Consider the following 20,975-nt stretch of genomic DNA (forward strand, 5'->3'; position numbering starts at 1 on the left):
ACTATAAGGATCTCTACTCTACCCTTCTCATTCATGAAAGCCCAATCACTTTTAACAAATTACATGAGTAGCTCCTCAATGATGAAGTACATCTCAAATATGAAGCAGAGAAGAACTCTTCCAAGACACCTATTAGCCCCTACCCTACTTTCAAACTACCCCACAAACCAAACCCCATAACTAACATTGACCACCTTCCTATTATCCTCAAAAACCAAAGTGTCCATCCTTCTATCCAAAACAAGGTCATCCATCCCTCTATCCAAACCAAAGTCGTCCACCCCTTTATAAAAACCATCACCCTATTCTTCCCACCCACCACTTACTAACCCCGTCCTTACCTTGGCAAATGTCAAGTAATTTTATGGACCTGAAAATATGTTTAAAACTTGTCTAGTAATTTTTCTTTTTTATAGAAAATAATTTTTTTTTTTTAGAATTTTTAGTTATTTTCATTTTTTTGGAAATATTTTTAAAAAATAAATATATAAATATAAAGAATGATTAAAAATAAATTATTGTAAATAAAAATTATTTTTAAAAAATATTTAAGAACAAGGAAAACGTGGAGAACATTTTAACTTCTTCAACATACTTTTATTCTAGGAATCATTTTAAAATTACATTTGAAAATTATTCTCAAAACCTACATTTTTAAAAACTGTTTTTAAACACGTTTCCAAACAGGCCATACATCTCAATTTCCATAACGCCCTCATAAGATGGGTGAAAGAGAACAACGATGATGTTGCCTCAGCTACCCCACTAAGATTGGTGTCACCCCTGGCGAGGCTAAGGATGGGTCTAGACCCTTGGTGATGCATGTCCCTATGTCAAAAGGCTTCCACAAACAACTAATTCTAGTTACTTCAATAAATATTTCAGAGAATCTGTCCTTGTTGGGATACAAATCAAAAATATATTTTTGATACTCTTATACAAATAAAAAAATATATTTTCTTTTTTTAAATACCCTAAGTTTAATAATATTTCTATTCGAAATATTTTTAGTAGGAATATTTTCTATAATACTATGGTTGACTCTCCAAAAATTTGAGAAAAAAAATAAGAAAGAAAGAAAATGAAAAGGAAAGAAAAAATAAAATAAAATAAAATTTAAAATTAATAAATTATTTTTATATATTATTTCAGATTTATTTAACTTATTTCCTTTTATTATATAAAGACTAAATCATTAAAAATAAATAAAATTTTAATTATATTTTTTTTTATATTTATCATAAAACCAAATATAAGAAAATCATTTCTCTTCAAAGTTTTTTTTTATTTTTCTTAAAGTAGTTTTGTAAAAATCACATATCAAGTGCTCAATAGGTTTCAACTTTTAAAAAGTGTTTTCTAAATTTTTTCAAATATTTGGTTTTCTTCAAAAACGTTTTTTTTTTCTTTTTGCTAGAAGTATTTTCTAAAACCCTTTCTAAACAAACTCTTAAAGTACTTTTTAGATATTAATCTATTTTTCTAATATAATTAGAATTTTATAATGTTAATATCTGATTAGGAAACTCATTTAGATATTAACCAATTCAAAATATTCCAAATGTCTTAAAATATGTTACACTAGTCTGAATTAATAAGAGGAAATTAACATAGATGTTAAGAGATTTCAAACACTAGAATTTCTGTGGAATCAATTGTAGAAAATAATTTATATGTTAATAAATTTCAAAAAAATCCTCATAAATTAGGCATGTTTGATAATTGTTTTTCAAAACAATTTTTTGCTCTCCAAAACAAAAATAAAAAATAAATAAATAAAATACAAAAATTAAAAACAGAAAAACATGTTTGACAATCAAAAAATTGTTTTTTTTTTGTTTTTTGTTATTAAGAACATAATATTTTCAAATAATATCTTTTAGTTGTTTTCCATTATTTTTGCTTATTTTTTTTATAGCTATTTTAAAAAATAATTATATAAAACATAGAAGGATTAAAAATAAAATACTAAACATAAAAATGTATTTAAAAATATTAAAAATTGGTTAAAAATATTTTAGGTTTTCAAACAAACTTTTGTTTTTATAAAACATCAAAAAATAGTTTTTAAAAACAATTACCAAACGTATCCTTAACTTCCTTAATTAAGATTTAAGACCCATCCACCACCTTATCCATCTAATTTATTTTATTAGTACTTCTCCTCCAACATTGTCAAGGCCAATTCAACCATGGTTTTTCAACATTGTAATGTGAAATTAATAAGGTAAGATCCTCCCTATTTTATATTTCCTTCCTCATGTGCCTCAAAGAGTGTAATGTGGAGGACTCTATGCTGAAATAATTAATGTGTAATCTAACCCAAATCTTCAAAAATCCATTGCAATTGGAATAAATCTCTCTCCCCGTCTCTCACTCTCTCTCTCTCTCTCTCTCTCTCTCTCTCTCTCTCATTTTTTGTTTCTTTGTGAACGTGGTTTAATTTCACACCATCTCCGCAAGGCAACAATACCATTTCCACCTTCCTCTCCACCACCCTCATGTGAAAGCGAAGGAGGCTGTGTCCTTTACTCACTCTTGCTGCGTCTCTACCTCAAGTACTCCTTTCCATTTCCAGGAAAAAACCCTTGAGCTTTCACTGCTTTTCTGCTAACTATGATTAGAGGGAAGGATATTTACGATGTTCTTGCGGCCATTGTGCCACTCTACGTTGCCATGATTCTGGCCTACGGCTCAGTCCGGTGGTGGAAGATCTTCACCCCAGAGCAGTGCGCCGGAATCAATCGATTTGTGGCGGTTTTCGCCGTTCCGTTGCTGTCTTTCCATTTCATATCATTGAATGACATATACAACATGAATTACAAGTTTATAGCAGCAGACTCCCTTCAAAAGATAGTGATCCTATCTGCGCTGTTTCTGTGGCAAGCCTTTGCAAAAAATGGCAGCCTGGAGTGGATGATCACTCTCTTCTCACTCTCCACTCTCCCCAATACTCTCGTGATGGGGATCCCTCTCTTGAAGGCCATGTACGGGGATTTTTCTGCGAGTCTGATGGTTCAGATTGTGGTGTTGCAGAGTGTGATTTGGTATACTCTCATGCTGTTCATGTTCGAATATAGAGGCGCTAAGCTCCTCATCACTGAGCAGTTCCCTGAGACGGCAGGCTCCATCACATCTTTCCGGGTTGAATCTGATGTAATGTCCCTGAACGGGCGCGAGCCTCTGGAGACGGACGCCGAGATTGGTGATGACGGGAAGCTCCATGTGGTTGTGAGGCGATCTTCTTCCTCTTCTGTCATCTCTTCGGCTTACAAGAAGTCCCATGGCCTGAATTCCATTTCCATCACTCCGCGAGCCTCTAATTTAACTGGTGTGGAGATCTACTCCATCCAGTCTTCTCGTGAGCCGACGCCCAGGGCCTCCAGCTTCAACCAGACTGACTTTTACGCCATGTTTGCTAGCAAGACCGCAAGCCCCAGACATGGAAGCATTGGCGGTGTTGGCGCTGGGGGCGGGGCTGATGTCTTTTCGCTGCAGTCCTCAAAAGGGCCTACTCCAAGGACTTCAAATTTTGAAGAGGAGATGTTGAAGGTTGGGAAGAAGAGAGGAGGGAGGAGTATGAGCGGAGAGCTCTTTCATGGCGGTTTGCTTTCTTCATACCCTCCTCCAAATCCTATGTTTTCAGGGTCTACAAGTGGAGGTCCAAAGAAGAAAGAGAGCGGAGGAGGTGGTGCAATGCCTAATAAGGAGCTTCACATGTTTGTTTGGAGCTCGAGCGCATCTCCGGTCTCTGAAGGAAACCTAAGGCATACAGTTAACCGAGCTGAGTCGGCTGATTTCGGCGTCATTGATTCATCTAAGGCGGTTCTCCAACAAGAGATCGCGGCTTCAAGAGGTACATGAAATCTTGTTCTTCACTAGACTAGAATATAAGAGCATATGTTTTCTAAGCAGATGATGATGTCCTGTTGTGATGCAGGAATGCTTGATTTCAATGACACTATAAGTCCTAGAGTGAACGGAGATAGAGAAGCGGACATGGAAGACGGATCGATCAGGACTCAGGCAGCCGGCACTCCATACTCAGGGCAGAAGAAGGCGGACATGCAAGCCAAAAAGCAGCAGATGCCTCCAACAAGCGTCATGACTAGGCTCATAATGATCATGGTATGGAGGAAACTAATCAGAAATCCCAACACATATGCCAGTCTTATAGGCTTAATATGGTCTTTGGTATCATTCAGGTAACCCCAATATTCAATCTCTTTCCCCCATTTTCTCATAATTAATCCCTTAAATACTGAAATCCTTGATTAATTTGCAGATGGAACATCAAAATGCCAACAATTGTGAGTGGATCGATATCGATATTATCTGATGCAGGTCTTGGAATGGCTATGTTCAGTCTAGGTATAAGTCTTTCTCATTTTCTTTACATCATTAATTAATGTTGAAAGAGGTTAATTAATGTCAATTTTCTTGCTGCCCAAACAGGTTTGTTCATGGCTTTACAACCAAAGATGATAGCTTGTGGGAAAACTGTGGCTACCTTTTCAATGGCTGTCAGATTCTTGACAGGCCCAGCTGTAATTGCTGCCACCTCTATTGCCATCGGTATGCGAGGAGTTCTTCTACATGTCGCAATTGTTCAGGTAAACCCTGACTTTCGATAAACATACCATATTAAATTAATAATTAAAAAAAAAAAAAAAAAACCCAAAAAATTGAAACCCTAAATATACTTGTTTTCTTGATCACAGGCAGCTCTCCCCCAAGGGATTGTCCCCTTTGTGTTTGCAAAGGAGTACAATGTTCATGCAGACATACTTAGCACTGCGTGAGTTACTTCACCTATTTCAAAGTTAATCTTATTTATCAAAATATAATTATAAATTTTTTATAAAAAAAATTAAATATATTTATATATTGAATTTTATCGGATCGACAATTTTGCAGGGTTATTTTTGGGATGCTGATAGCCTTGCCAATAACAATAATCTATTATGTGCTTCTTGGGCTCTAAAGCTGGAGAGTATACATATAAATTATATATGTAAAAGTTGAAGTGCTTCCAAGTCAAGCTTAGGTGGACGGAAGATGAAATGATTTGATAAAAAGGCCATTGGATTCAGTGCACAACACTTACAAATTCTATGCTTCTCTCCCCATGTGACCATTGGAGTTTTTTGCTTTCCTGCATTGGTAGATAGCTAGGTAGAAATTGACAGACAAAGCAAGGGAAAAAGGCAGAGTTATTGTTTTATTTTGTGCCTTCATTATTATTATTCTATTATCAATGTTTTTTTTTGTTTTGTTTTTTTGTTTTCTCACCTTTGTAACCAATTAATTAATATTTTCTTCTACCAATTTTCATTTTGGCTATTGTTTTTATCCCTCCAAATGATTTAAATAAAAATTAATTAGTTAAAAGAGATAAAATAATCCTTAAATATATGAATCTAACCTGTTTCATGTTTTTGTTTGAAAAATACTTCATTTTTGTTATATAAATATCATGTACCATTTTAGGTATTTACATATAAATTTTTAAAAAATTACCATTTTTACAAGAAAATAATGATGATATTTTTATCAAAATGACACTAAAAAAAAAGGATGAACGACTAAACTTCCAAAACATGGATTTTGAATGACCTTTTTAATCAAATAACCCTTGAAACAACACATGATCTATCATTTGATATCAATCAATAATTTAAAACTATAGCAGAGTTTTGATCCTTAAAAATATTAAGATCGAATCCCTTTAATCATAATAAGTTAAATAATTTCTAGGATTGATGAAAGTATTAGCGTTTGAATTCGGTCAACTCTCGATATTAATTAGCTTTTCCTGATAAGCTTAAGCATATAAAAATACTTCATTAATTAACCTATAAAGTCAAAAGCATTTATATTTATTCATAAAGAGGAAGATTGATTCAAAATATCCAACTCACTCCCTCTTTTTGAACCTTCCAACCATCAAACCATGTAACAACTTTTTCTCTTTTTTCTTTTTTTCTTGAAATTATCATCACATAAATTCAATAGTTAATTAAGATTAAAAGTGGATTCTCCACCAAAAGGGAAGTCAAAGGATAGGTAGACAAAGTGGGTATAGTAAATGTTCTTTTTGCATGTGAAAATGCTTTGAGTTGAAAAGTTTGAATCAATAGTGTGAAAAGAGAAGGTTATCTTCAATGAATTGTTCCAAACCCTATCCCTTTTTAAAAGCATTATGTAGTGGTATCTTGGGATATTTACTAGAATGCATGGTTGAAGCATGTGGGAGATTGATTAGATATATAGCAAAGAGGGGTTCAATGCACTATGCTATAATTGATGATGGTGTTCAAAGACAAAATGCCCTTTGTCTATACCACTGTAAATGATTCTATCACCATGCATGTATGTTTTAAATTATGTTTTTCATGAGACAAAAAGTGGATAGAAGCATGTTACCATCCTCCAAACAAAAAATAAAAATAAAACCCTAGATTTAAGAATCACCAACCTTGGCTTATTTGAAGTCTTGCAATCCCAATCACATGTATATTTCTTAAACCTAAGGTTTTATTTTTAGAATAATATTAAGGTAAGTGAGAGGTACCTCTTGAACAATAGATTTGGACTGTTGAAATATATATGAGAATATCAAATATTTGAAAGCAAAATATTATTTTTAAGATAATGTTAAGATATTAAAGTGGTACTTACTAAATAAAAGATCTAAGCCATTAAAATATGTATAGTGAGATCAAAACCGTTAAATAAAAGTACAAATGAATAGGAACAACTTGTTTTCATTTACATGAAGAGTAAGGTGATGTTTGTTTTATTACTTTTGTTGAAAGCAAATTACTTTTAGATTTCATATTGTTTTTTTTTTCTTAGCTTATTATTTAGTTCTTAAAATTTTTTACTTAATATAAAAATATCAAATATTTGACTTTTATGAATAAATAAACTTAATACTATTAAATACTATTTAGTTTTAAGTTTTATTTAAAATTAAATAAATAAATACCATCTTATATTAATAATTTTTTTAATATTAATATTATTCTTTAAAAAATTTGACTTTGATTTTTTTACTATCAAAATAATTAAATAAGTCAACAATTAATATCACGTAAAGGACGGAAGGAAAAAAAAAAACCCCTCTGACAAGCTTGGAAAAAACAACTCAGAAAATACAAAAGAAAAGTTTGTGTCTGAAAAATATCTCAAACACCAGACAACCAATCCGGTCATATTCTGAAATCTACAGTAAAGTTTCTTTTTCTTTTCCCTTTTTCTTACTGTCAAAAGTGAATATTAAAAAGAGAGTGATTGAATATGTGAATTGGAAGGGCACTTGGGGCCAAGAGAGTTATATACAGCCCAAATGCACCAAATCCCAAGCAGATCAAGTATGGATTAGGGCAACCATCAAATTCAAATAATTCTATCAACAATTGAATCTCAAGACAAACACCTACCTTCTATGACACACTAAGATATAATATTATCATCATAACATTACATGTGTTTATGTTCCTCACAAGGTTCATCCCTTCCTCCATTTTCTCAATAATCAAAAACCCCCAATGGACCTCACAAATGGTTGTTTTTTCAAATGTTAGATTAGGGTTTTAGTATTTCTATGGAGAGGTGTTTCGAATATACTTCTTTTTGCAAAAGAAATATTACATAAAATATTTTCTAAATTTATATATAATTATAATTAGAGTCCTTATAAAATAAGTAAAGCCGGTGGAAATATCCCAATAAATATTTTAGGTTGTGAAGGGAAAAAGTTATAACAAATAGATGAGATAGAGATGTGAGAAAAAGTAGAAACATCTAGTAGAGTAAAAGGGTTCACGATAGAAATATAAAAATACCCACTAATTGTATCTATTTTTTGTCCTATGTAATATTCTATATTATATAATGGAATATTCTCTCTCATTCATGTAGGTAAGGCATGATTTGTCGAACCATGTTAAATCCTCGTGTATGTTTTTTATGGTTTGCTTTATTTTTTGTGTTCTTCTTTGAATATGTTTAGATTAACATTTTCGTTGATATAACAATTTCAGGTAATATTTTTAGTATTTAATGTAAGAAATTCCTTTTATATAAAAAAAATATATATTAAATGTAAAAGTAATTGTTAAAACATAAATAAATTATATTAAAAAATGTGTTGTATTCAAAAGTTTATATAAATATTTTAAAATTATATTTGACTTTTAACAATCCCTTCTCAAAAATGTAAATATTGATCATTCTAGATTCAAAGGACTCTCAATAACTTTAAAACTCATTTACATGGTTAAAATAAGTTCACATATAAAGTATTAGAAACTTTTTTCCCACATTTGATGAGGATATCACAATCACCTTTGCATATAGACGCCATCGTTATGTCCCATAGAATTACAAGACTAAGAAAACAAACTTTCATATTTGGATTGAAAATTGACTCTGATATCATTTATAATGATCTTTCCTTATCACGATTCATTCCCAATTATGTAAATATTATTCATTTTAGACCAAAAAAGTTTACATAACTTTAAAATGCATTTACATAGTTAAGAAAAATATATATTGTTAAAAACTTTTTCTCCCCTCGGATGTGAGAACATAAATATTTAATATATATATATATATATATATAAATATGAAATAAAAATCTTAGACTTGAAAAAATATATATATTATGTTAAAATTTTCTATTATATGTTTTGAAAACTCATCAAACCATTTCATTTTATTTTTTTTATTTATTTATTTATGCATAATTATAGCAGTGTAGTCTCACCTCACGTGGGCAAACGAGGGTGTTTTGTTTTGTAGCAAGTGTATGATAGATTGGTGGGAGTACTTGGAAGTGCACATGTAGAGGTACAGTGGGTGCCACTCTGAAACATGTCTCTAATAAACAAAGGAGTTGGGGGAATTTCTGTAAGGCCGAGAGCAGACACCATGCATCAAGAGACAGCAAGAGCACTGCCCATGTGGGGACGCACACACCCTCTTCTCCAAATGTTGATCCTTTTCTCAGTTTGTATTTTTACCTGGGTAATGAGCAAGTCAATCAGCTTCCCATCCCAATTCCCAATGTCACCACCTCCTCCACACACCTCTTTCCCTCAATCTTTTGCCAGTCTGAAATTTTGATCTCTGATGATGTGGGCTTGGCTAAGCAATTGGGTATAGCAAAAAAATATCCAAACCCATAGGGTTCTTAAGGGAATCCAACCTTAACCCGGCTGAGGCCACAAGTGATAATCCGAGTTGGGAGATAAAAACAAGAGTTATTTGGTGAACAAGTTTCAAATAACACCCCCATATGTCACCCTTTTTTTTTTTTCTTTTGACAAAAATACTCGTATTTATCGCTTATTTGATAAGTGATGTCAAAAATAGTTTTCGATTCTCCAAAATCATGTGACAATCAAAAACCAAAAAACACCGGAGTCATCTCTCTCTTTTCATTTTTCGTCTATGATAAAGTAAGGATTGATAGAAGGTAACAAAGTCAATAAAATGATGATAAGTAACAAATCTCATCTATTTAAAATTATTGTAATTTTAGAAAAATTTAATTATAATTTAATCTTTATGCATATTTTGAATAAAAATTTAATTTTAATTAAGTTCTTTATAAATAAAACTTAATCTCGGTATTATTGAGGTGATCTTTATAACAAATAACTTTAGTTAAGTTTCATGTAAACTTAACTATAATATAGTTCAAATGATCATTGCAACAAATAACTTAACTTAGGGTTAAATTCTCCATAAATAAAACTTAATTATAATATGTAACCCGGTAAATGAAACTTGTATTTATTAGGTGACATCCTTTTAAAATTTAAATATTATATACTATTTCTCATGGAAATAAAATTAATAATATTAATTAAATAAAGGTTTTATTTTTAATTCTAGTTTTATTCTATATAATAAAAACATTATTTTAAAAAATTAAATTTTAATTTAAGTAGGGATTTAGTGCACTTCTCATGAATTTTATTTCTCTCAAATTTTTTAATGATAACGAACTAAAAAAAAATTATTCACAATTTTCTTTCTTCTATTTTTTATTTTTAATTTATTTTCTTCAAACTTTCCGGTGATGAAATATTATTACAGAAATTAAAAAAAATCAATAAAAATGAATTATAGTGATAATATTGTAACAAAAAAGAAAAAATAAATAAATTACCTAAATTATTTCATTGTCACTTTTAATTTGTTTATCAAAAATTATTTAATTAAATGCAATTTAATATTTTTAATGTTTTTGTTAATCACTTAATAAAAAAATTAATTCTTACATATGAATCAAGTAGAGGTTATTTAGAAATATAATTTTATTAAGTTAAATAAATAAAAATAAATGATTGCATTTAAAAAAAAAATCAATTCTAATGTAAATTAATTAAAAATAGAGTTCGATTTCAATGATTTAATACAATTCCAATAAATCAACTAAAATAGTTTTTTTTAGAATTTTAATTTTATTACAAGAAAGAACTAATAATAAAAATTTTGATTTAAAAGAAAATACATTTTAATTTAAAATTATTTACAAGGATTAAAAAAAACTATAAATGAATAGGTAAGTGTCCTTTTCAAAATTAATTATTTATATTATATGTAAATAAATAAAATTATTAAAATATTAAATTGGGTTTAGATTAGACTTCGGTTGTTGGGACATATGAAATTGAATTAGGTTGAAATACCTTAACAAACCCCAGAAATAGGGCCATAACAAGTCATTTGTGGGCCGAAGTATGGGTTGGACTGCCAAATCCCTGGACTATGGGCCATTCCTGTTATGCCTTATCATTTATTTTATTCCAAGCCCATTCTCAAAGTCCAAAACTAGTAAAGATTAGAAAGATGGTGGATTAGTGGATGCACTGATAAATACTTTATTAATCATAATATGAATAAATTCCGAATTTTAATATGCATAGATAGTCTAAATACTCTTTATTAAAAATGATAAAGGAATTTGTAGTATGAAATGCGGCTTTTATCTTCTTCTTTTTTAAAAAAAATATTTCAAAAACTAAAATAAAAATAAAGGATCTCTCTGACAATTATTTTAAAATGTTTGATAATTTTATTCATAAATTTAAATTTATTTAATATTTAATTATATACAAAATACAAAAAAATTAAAATTAATTAATTTATAATTGATGCATATATAATTTATGATATGTATATATAGATAATATTTATAATATAAATGCATAAGTATAGGATATTTATATTTATGAATCTTATATCTATTTTTTTCTTCTAAATAATAAGATTAGTCCGGTCACATTAGTAATAACGACAGTCCAAATCCATTGGATAGTCTGTCGCTAAAAAAAATTTATTAGCAATGGAAAATTTCTATCAATAAACTTTTGTCAATATACCTTCCCCCAACTACCATGCATCGAGATTATCCATTGGTAAATGTTTCATTCCAACAACATATATCAATTGAGAAAAGTAAAATTTCTTGTAATGGTTGTCTTCATTTCTCGGGATGTAATGTTTCATAAACACGTTTTTCCTTTCCATTTCAATTTTCCATTCATCACTGATTCTGATTTTTTATTTTTTATTTTTTCTAATCGTGTGGTAGATGTCTTGACTAAACCTTTGTTTCCTACTCGGTTTAAGTTTTTACTCGGCAAAATGGAAGTGCACAATATTCACTCCCCATCTTGAGGGGGAATATTAAAGTAACAAGGTATTTTTGGTAATATAAGGTTTGGTTTGTTACGTGTGATTGTCTCTAACCACCATATAAGTCTTCTTTTGCACTAATTTTCTAATCAAGAGAAAGGAATAGAATCCTCTCTCTTTCAAGCTTTGTCCCCAAGCCTTCTAATATGGTATCAGAGTTTCAATACTTTGTTGTTCTCTGACCTTTTTTCTATTCTGTGATTTTCTCCCGATGGCTTGAGGAGGCCATAGTAATAATCATATGGTGGTTAGGTTTTCTACATCATCACCTTCGGAGGATTCTAGCAGTCCATTTTTCCTTCATAATGGAGATCTTGTTGGTCTCATCTTGGTTTCTAATCATTTGACTTAAGCAAATTATAACACTTGGAGCCAAGCAATGATTATGGCTTTAATAGCCAAAAACAAGGTTGAGTTCGTTGATGTCTACATCCCTTAACCCGATGATGAAGATCTATTTTATGATACTTGGACCCAATGCGATAGCATGGTAATTTCTTTGATTCTAAACTCTATGGCTATGTTTCTCGGAAAATTTAAAGGAAAATACAAAGGAAATAAAATAAAGAGGAAAAGTAAAAGGAAATAAAAAGTGAAGGAAAATAAAAAATAGAGTTAAAAATGATAAATTATTTTTATTTGTTATTTCAAACTCATTTTATTTATTTTAACTCATCAATATAAAGATTAAATAATTTTAAAATGCATAAGTTTTTAACTAATTTTAATTATTTTTAATTTTCTTTAGAATATTTTATAGGACAATCAAACATGAAAAAATCATTTTTCTTATCATTTTTTTCTTTTATTTGTACTTTCTGATAACTAAACATAAACTATATCTCGAGAAATTGCTAACGAAGTATTCTAAACTTTATATCTATTGTTCCCAAGCAACACATTAATCACACTCCAGGTTTCTAAAAGTAATTTTTAAATGTTTGTTAAATACTAATTTCTATAAGGAAATATTTTCCCCAACTTAGATAACCTCTCTCATATGGAAATGGAAAGATGATGAAAGAAGGGTGAGTACAAGAAAAGGGAAGTTAGACGAAGGAAGGGGTAAAGAAGAAATAGCCAAAAAATAAATTTTTCAAACTGACTCATAATTTGATTGGATACAAGTTAATTTAAGCATTAAGTTTTATTTATTTTAAAAAAAATCAAAACAATTATATATAAGTCTTAAAATGTCGGTTTGACTTGATTTTTATCGAAGAGGAGAGGAAGGAAACTAAAAACTAAATCAATAAAGTTGGTTATAAAAATTTGAAAACCTAATCAACTTTTGTGGTTATTGCAAATCAAACCAAAATAATCGATTTTTCGATTTTACTTAGACCCTATTTGATATTCATAGTTTGTATAAATTTTAAAATAATTTTTTTATACTTTTTATATTTTCTTGAATTCTAATGTTATGTTTATGCATTTTCAAATTAATTATCTTTATATAAATAAGATAAATAAATGAAATGATTTACAAAGACATGTAAATCAAAAATTTTAAATTTTAAATTCAATGTAAGAGTGATCAAATCCCAACCCAAACACTTATCATTTGATAATTAAAATAATTAAGTAATTATTATTATAAAAATAATGACATGGCTTTCTTATCTCTTAAAATCACTTCCAAATATTCTTAAATATTATTTAAATGTATTACGGTAGTATAAGATGAAGTCCTATTAGCTTTATTTTGAATAAATTTAAAATATTTAGGAATTGAAATTCTATTTTATTATGAGTCATATTTTAATTGTTTGTTTTAAATATCTATGAATTTAATATGTTGAATTGGTCTTTGGAGTGTGATTAAACAAAAGTTAAGTCCTATTGCATTTCTTATGACACACGTTTTAAGATATTTGATTATTTTAAAACGTTCACAAAGTTCTTTTTTTTTTTGTAAATATTAATTAAAATGTTTTTTTAAACTATATTATGGTTAAGTTTCATTTACAAATAACTTAACTAAAGAAAATTTTCTCTGTTTTTTTTATTATTATATTTATCACTTAAATTTTGGGTAAAAAAATTCAAGTAGGATAAAACAATATTATAAATTTTATTCGTGAAACACATTCGAAGTATTTTAATCATTTTTATAATTATATTTGTCACTTAAATTTTGGGTAAAAAAATTCAAGTAGAATTAAAAAATATTATAAATTTTATTTGTGAAACACATTCGAAGTATTTTAATCATTTTTATTATTATATTTGTCACTTAAATTTTGGGTAAAAAAATTCAAGTAGGATATAAAAATATTATAAATTTTATTCGTCAAACACAAATCGAAGTATTTTAATCAAAATCACTTCCAAATTTGGTTATTAGCTAATGGGCAAATTACACAATGGATAAACACCATAAAATTAGACCAACATACATAATGGGCAAGATGTTGAAACTCTAGATATTTCCAAAAAAGATGTTAGCTTATCATTGGATTTTTGAATATTTTCCCCAACTTAGATAACCTCTCTCATATGGAAACGGAAAGATGATGAGAGAAGGGTGAGTACAAGAAAAGGGAAGTTAGACGAAGGAAGGGGTAAAGAAGAAAGAGCCAAAAATGCTTTGAAATGACTTGAGAGAAGAATTCAAAGAGAGTGAGAGAGGGAATTTGGCTTCAAAGATATGAAAAATAAAAAAAAATTATTATGGGCTGAAAATAAGACTTGTCTTATAAGAAATAGTAAAAATTTACTTAACTCAAATACGACATGTTTATCTGCTTTGAATAATTCAATAAGACCTATCTAATCCATTAACATGATTCTAATTTATTAAACCCGTTAACACAATTTTATTTCATTAAATGTGTTAACACTACTATAACCTTATTTAATGTATTTAAAATTTAAAATTTTTAAATATATTATTTTAAAATATTTTTTTATTGATTTAACATAATAGTTTTATTTTTAAAATTTTTAATTATTTTAATTATTTAATTTTAATTAATAAAATAACAAGTGAATTAAAATTTTAATTTTGTACTCATCTACTATTTTATTTAATGTTTTAATTATAAAATATTTTTAATCTTTATAATAAATTTATGTGGATTATTCAAATCAAAATGGATTAGGTCATAAATGGGTTGTAAGTGATTAAATTATAAACGAGTCATTTGATACAATTAAATTAACAAAATTACATCTAATTTGAATGGTTAAACTCAAATATAATCTAATTATTATAATGATAATATAGATTTGAATTATGATATCAATACCTATTATATCTATAGGGGTGCAATAATATTATTCTTAAGCTTAAAGATGGATCGCTCAAATGATGGCTCTTAGAATAAGGTAACAGGATATGATATCAAACGCTATTAAAGATTCAACCTATCTTTATCAAATATCAATTGATTTTTAAATGAGATGATTAAAACCCGATCCTACAAGCGACCATCATTCTTAAACCTAAATAGGTTACTCAAATGATGGTTAACAATACCTTTTTCAAATCTTAAAATAGGTTATCGAAATGATGATTCTTAGAATAAGTCTACGGGATATCATATCTAATTTTAATTCAAATTCATTAAAATTATGGACAAGATTTCATCTTAGTTGAATTCATTAAAATATGCGTAGATTTAAAAGTCGTAGGAAGGAAAACGTATTAAAATTCCACCCATGAGCTAACAAGTGTAGAAAAAAGAAGAGTCCCCTGCCTAGAAAAGTCAACCCTAGAATTAGGGGTGGGCGGCCTAGAAACTATTCAACCTTTGACCATTGACATTGATATCTCTGAATTTGAATTTTCATGATTTAGGGGAATCTTCATAGTCGAGGAAGAACTGTTCCACCATAAACTATTATATAGTGGTTGAAACAGGAACCTTGAAATTCAAGTCATCACCCACATGTTGACACCAACTCCCTTGCAGTTTCCCTGTAAACCAATCAAGGTCAACAAGTATTGGTCAACAACTTTTACTTTTTAATTTTTGTTTGTTAGACTTAGCCATGGTTGCTTTGGGTCAAGCCTTGCCATTTCAATTATAGTGGTCAAACCCCCTTGCATGGTTCGGTTTGACCCCTTTGGAAAGGTTTAGGATTTTTATTTTTTTATGGTAATTAAAATTATTTTAATATTGAATTCATTCAAACTTTGAAAGCCCTTTATAATTAAATTTGATATTTATTGTTAATCATTCATATATAAATTATAATTACAAGAAATTAAATGTCATGCTTTTCATATAAATAAATATAATTTTAATTTTTTTTCATTAAGTTAAAAATAATATGTCTATATCAACTAATATAATTAAAATAAACTTGTTATTAATAGATTCAATTTAGTTATATTAGTTAATATTAACAAAATACTTTTAGGTGAATAGAAAATATCAAATATTTTTATTTTTTCTATTTAGTCAAAGAAACAAACACGACAATAAAAAAAAATTAAAATTGACCAAGAACCTTTTGACTCCACTTAATTTTGATAGCTTGAATGAAAAGGGAGAAGGTAAAGAAAATTTTTCATTATTCTCTTATTTAATCTTCCATAAAAATGAAAATTGATAAAAAAAAAAATTAAATTTAGGAAGATGACATGACACTTTATTTTCTCCCTTTTTCACAAGGAAAATAAGGGGAAAACTTTCCTCTTTTCCTTAGACTATTTTTGATTCTTGAAAAGCATCACAGAAAAAGGAAAAGAAATTGTTAAGTAAAATATTTTTCAAATGATTAAAGAAAAGACAATAAAAAATACTAAAAGATTTTCCTCCCTATTTTCCTTAATAAAGATGAGAAAAGTTCAAAAAAAATGTATTCATCAATAATTTAATTTTCTTTCTCTAAACTTTTTCATGGGCATCCAAACATTATGTTAGTTTGGTTTTAGAAAAATGTTAAAAATAAATTTTTTTTTTCATATTTTATTTTACTATAAAAAAAATATAAAAACTCAAATATAATTCAAAAATTAATTAGAAATTTATGCATGATCAATTTATTTATCTTTATAAAAAAAAAAAGATAAAATAAATCAAATGAGTCTCAAGTAGTATTTTTTTTTTTTTACTTTATCTTATCCTATAACATTCAAACCTAAGAAATCATTTTATTTAACATTTTCTAAGAACAAACATGGCCTTAATGTGGTAAAGACATTAAAATTAATATTAAATTATATATGAAAATACTTAATTGCAATATAATTTCAAAAAAAAATATTAATAAGAGTAAAGATATTTTCTAATGTTTTTCCAATGTGAGTGATTTTCCAATATTACACATGATTTTTCAGATTTTAAAAGTATTTCGATGATTTTGCTTAACTCTTAATTTTTTTTTTAAATATACTTTTTAGACTAAAAGTGTTTTCTATAATCACTGTCAAATAAACTCATAGTTTGGTTATATACAAGTTAATTTAAGCATTAATTTTATTTATTTTTAAAAAAATTTAAAACAATTATATATATAAATCTTAAAATGTCGGTTTGACTTGAAATTAAATCAACAAAGTTGGTTATAAAAATTTAAAGATTTTAATCAAATTTTTTTATTTTTTTTTTTCGATTTTACCTATACCTTATTTGATATTCACAGTTTGTATAAATTTTAAAATAATTTTATTATACTTTTTATATTTTCTTGAATTCTAATGCTATGTTTATGCATTTTCAAATTAATTATCTTTATATAAATAAAAAATAAATGAAATGATTTACAAAGACATGTAAATCAAAAATTTTAAATTTTAAAATCAATGTAAGAGTGATCAAATCCCAATCCAAACACTCATCATTTGATAATTAAAATAATTAAGTAATTATTATTATAAAAATAATGACATGGCTTTGTTTTTGGTATACAAAATAATATGAGGTATTAAGATACTAATTTTATTTTTTTATAATAATTATTGGAGGAACTAAAACATTAATGAAATAATAATTATCATAATTATTAATTACATATTTATTAGGTATAATATTTAAGGAAAAATATATTTTATTTTAATTGTAATAATTAGAACAAACATGCCATGACCATTTTTTTTTTTTTATGGTAATTTTTTTAGTTTAAAATATTAATTGAAATCAATGTAATGTCATGGCTAAGTATGAAGATTTCAACATAAATTAAATTTAAATAAAATATTATTAATTAAAAATAAATAAATAAAATATTAATTGAAATCAATGTAATGTCATGGCTAAGTATGAAGATTTCAACATAAATTAAATTTAAATAAAATATTATTAATTAAAAATAAATAAAAAGAAAATTTCCAAAACACAGTAGAGGGCTAAGAATTTTCTTCAGAGTGGGGCCCACCACCTACTCTTTCACCACTAAAACGTCGTCGTTTTACTTTTAAAACAAAGAATACAGCTTTGACTTTGCAACTTCCTCTGCTTTTCCTCTTTTCTTCTCTTTATATTGCCTTCCTCAGCCTCACTTGTTCTTCTCATTCTTTGTTGTGGAGTTCATCGATTGAGTTTTGTTACCGGCGTTTATGGCCGTCGATTTTCTAGGATTCTCCAAGATGGACGAGCAGATGGCTATCCAGGAAGCCGCATCGGCCGGTTTGAAGAGCATGGAGCACCTGATCCTCCTCTTGAATCATCACCATCCTCAATCTCAGCAAATCAACCACTTCGATTGCAGAGAAATCACCGATTTCACAGTTTCCAAGTTCAAGCAAGTCATTTCCATCCTGAACCGGACCGGCCACGCCCGGTTCCGTCGCGGTCCGGTTACTTCTTCTCCTTCTCAGTCTCCTTATGACTTGTCTAATAAATCGGAATTGCCCAAACCGGTTGAGTCAAGCCCATTTCATTCGAACCTGATTCTATCTGCGAAGCCTGATCCGCTCAAATCGGAAGGCAACGCTAGCGTGTCGTCGACGACTTCGTCTTTCTTGTCGTCGATCACCGGAGACGGCAGCGTGTCGAACGGAAAATTAGGGACTCCTCTGTTCGCACCTCCTCCGGCTCCGGCGGTTTCCGCCGGTAAACCGCCTCTTTCGTCGTCTCAACGGAGGAAATGTCATGAGCATGGATCCTCCGACAACATCTCCGGAAAACTCTCTGTTTCCGGCCGCTGCCATTGCTCGAAAAGAAGGTATTGAATTTTCCTTCGGCGATTGGGTACTCTAGAATGCCTCTTAAAAAAATAGATATTAAATATGGATTTTTCGATGTTTTGCAGGAAAAATCGTGTGAAGAGGACGATCAGAGTTCCTGCGATAAGCTCGAAGATCGCCGATATTCCCGCCGACGAGTACTCTTGGAGAAAGTACGGTCAGAAGCCGATCAAGGGCTCACCATACCCACGGTAATTTTCTACTCCTCTAAATCTCCACCGCAGATCCAGAAGACTTTTCAAAGTCACTTTTCTCATCCCAATATTCAAACAATTTCCTCTTCCTCTTCCTATTTTCAGAGGCTACTACAAATGTAGCAGCGTGAGAGGCTGCCCAGCGAGAAAACACGTGGAGCGCGCACCAGACGATCCGGCGATGCTCATCGTCACCTACGAGGGAGAGCACCGCCACTCTCAAACTCCGGCACCGGCCGGTGGGCTCATGTTCCCATCAACCTGACGATCCTCCCCTGCCCCCAATCCAGGATCGGCTGTCAGGGAGCAAGTTGTCACAGCCAGGTGGCCATAGATTCCCCGGGGCACAAAAGTCAAAGAAGAGTCAAACTTACTGTTCGGGAGAATAGTGTACAAAAGAAAAGAAAATTCAAAAATCAATGTCTAGAAATGAATTATTATTTTTCCCTCTTTCGGTATTAAATTAATTGGCTTGAATGGGGATTCTGTGTTTTCTTGCGCACCAAGTCAAAAAAGGTGGGAATACTTTTCATAAGAAGAGGGCCCCACTGCATTGTAGGAGGCAATGTATTGTTGTGGAGGTGTGAGTAGGTGGTCAATGGAGCTTTGTTGAGATGGGCCCCATTACAGCTAATAATTCCAACTCGGGGGTAGTCCACTCCAGGTTGTTGACGAATACGGGGCGAGTCCGCCCATGAATTATTAGGCTGAAGCTTTGGAGGGTTGACCTTATTCCATGTGATTGTCTGCCACATGAACCCAGGTCACATCATAAATAAATAATCAAAAAGAAGAAGCTAGAAGCGATGGCTGACTTTGGTTATTTTATTTAGGTATGGCAAATGGTAAGCTGATGGTTTCAAGAACCTCAACCAACTACCAAGTTTTCATCATCTTTTCCACATTTTCTCTATAACCAAACAAAACACCTACTCACTCTCACACCGGCTCCCTCCTCATCTTTGGTCATCAATACGAAGGAAATTAGAAGTCGGTTTGCTAGATTTGAAATTTGTTTCCCAATAAGTTTGTTGTCTTCTCACCAAGCAAATGGATTTGAACTAAAATATGATTTCAAGTTAATTTCACATTGATTTTAAGAATTGCTTTTAGTTTAATAAATGTTTTTATAAAAAGATTATGTATTTGGTAAAATTTATAAAATATTTAAAAAAAAAATTTTAAATCACTTAAAATTTTTTTGATAACGATTTTAAAAAACGTTTTTAATCTTTTTAATATTTAAATTTTTTTATTTTTCAAAGTATTAAAAAAATTATAAACACTTTTTAAAATTACTATTAAACACCTTTATAAATACACAAGGTGAAGTGTTTTGCTAAATAAACACTCATCTTTTTCTTCAAAAATCAATTTAAATAATTTTTTAGATTTTAAAAAGTAATATTTTAGATTTTAAAAAGTGTTTTTATTAGATATTTTCAGACATTTATCTAAAGATTAATGATAATTTTATAATACCAAATTTCCTTTTTATTTTTAAAACAAAAATTAGAATTCCAAATATATCATATTTTAATCATTTATAGCTTCCTCCAAAAGATTTATTTATTTATGTATTTTCTCATGGAAGATGTTCTATAGACTTTTAATAAAAAAAATTATAATACCAAATTTGTCGCTTTATTATTAAAAGAAAAAACTAGAATACCAAATATATCCTCTTTTCTATAGAACCTTTATTTAACCTATGCAAAAAATAATTTTATGTTTATTGAAGATTTTCCTATAGTAATTTACCATTTAAAAATTATACCTTTGATTTAACTTCAATAAAAGTCAAAAAAATAAAAAATAAAAATAAACATAAATAAAAATCCAAAAAGGGTCATATAGTTCCAATTTGTTATGCCCATGGCCTACTAGTCACTCATTTGTACTAGTCAATTAATCCCACTTTATGA

General features: G+C 29.1%; 2 protein-coding genes across 2 annotated transcripts; both read left to right on the plus strand.

Moving 5' to 3' along the window:
• Positions 1–2,381: 2,381 nt before the first annotated feature.
• On the plus strand, positions 2,382–5,337 carry LOC100256460 (auxin efflux carrier component 2). The gene is made up of 6 exons (XM_002266023.4): positions 2,382–3,856; positions 3,941–4,205; positions 4,286–4,371; positions 4,456–4,613; positions 4,722–4,798; positions 4,918–5,337. The coding sequence occupies exons 1-6, from the start codon at positions 2,617–2,619 to the stop codon at positions 4,982–4,984; spliced, it is 1,893 nt and encodes a 630-aa protein (XP_002266059.1). The 5' UTR covers positions 2,382–2,616; the 3' UTR covers positions 4,985–5,337.
• A 12,823-nt stretch (positions 5,338–18,160) lies between these two features.
• Positions 18,161–19,513, plus strand: WKRY (protein). The gene is made up of 3 exons (XM_002266152.5): positions 18,161–18,834; positions 18,922–19,047; positions 19,156–19,513. Exons 1-3 carry the CDS (start codon positions 18,227–18,229, stop codon positions 19,313–19,315), a joined length of 894 nt encoding a protein of 297 aa, XP_002266188.1. The 5' UTR covers positions 18,161–18,226; the 3' UTR covers positions 19,316–19,513.
• The last annotated feature ends 1,462 nt before the right edge of the window (positions 19,514–20,975 follow it).

The sequence above is a fragment of the Vitis vinifera genome, chromosome 11 (assembly GCF_030704535.1).
Source record: "Vitis vinifera cultivar Pinot Noir 40024 chromosome 11, ASM3070453v1".
NCBI lineage: Eukaryota > Viridiplantae > Streptophyta > Magnoliopsida > Vitales > Vitaceae > Vitis > Vitis vinifera.

What these genes read in the sequence shown, in the direction of transcription:
- LOC100256460 (XM_002266023.4), top strand. Translation starts at nt 2,617, where the DNA reads ATGATTAGAGGGAAGGATATTTACGATGTTCTTGCGGCCATTGTGCCA. An exon ending in AGAGATCGCGGCTTCAAGAG is followed by an intron (nt 3,857 to 3,940) that starts GTACATGAAATC and finishes GTTGTGATGCAG; the next exon opens with GAATGCTTGATTTCAATGAC. An exon ending in TGGTCTTTGGTATCATTCAG is followed by an intron (nt 4,206 to 4,285) that starts GTAACCCCAATA and finishes ATTAATTTGCAG; the next exon opens with ATGGAACATCAAAATGCCAA.
- WKRY (XM_002266152.5), top strand. Translation starts at nt 18,227, where the DNA reads ATGGCCGTCGATTTTCTAGGATTCTCCAAGATGGACGAGCAGATGGCT. An exon ending in TGCCATTGCTCGAAAAGAAG is followed by an intron (nt 18,835 to 18,921) that starts GTATTGAATTTT and finishes GATGTTTTGCAG; the next exon opens with GAAAAATCGTGTGAAGAGGA. An exon ending in AAGGGCTCACCATACCCACG is followed by an intron (nt 19,048 to 19,155) that starts GTAATTTTCTAC and finishes TCCTATTTTCAG; the next exon opens with AGGCTACTACAAATGTAGCA.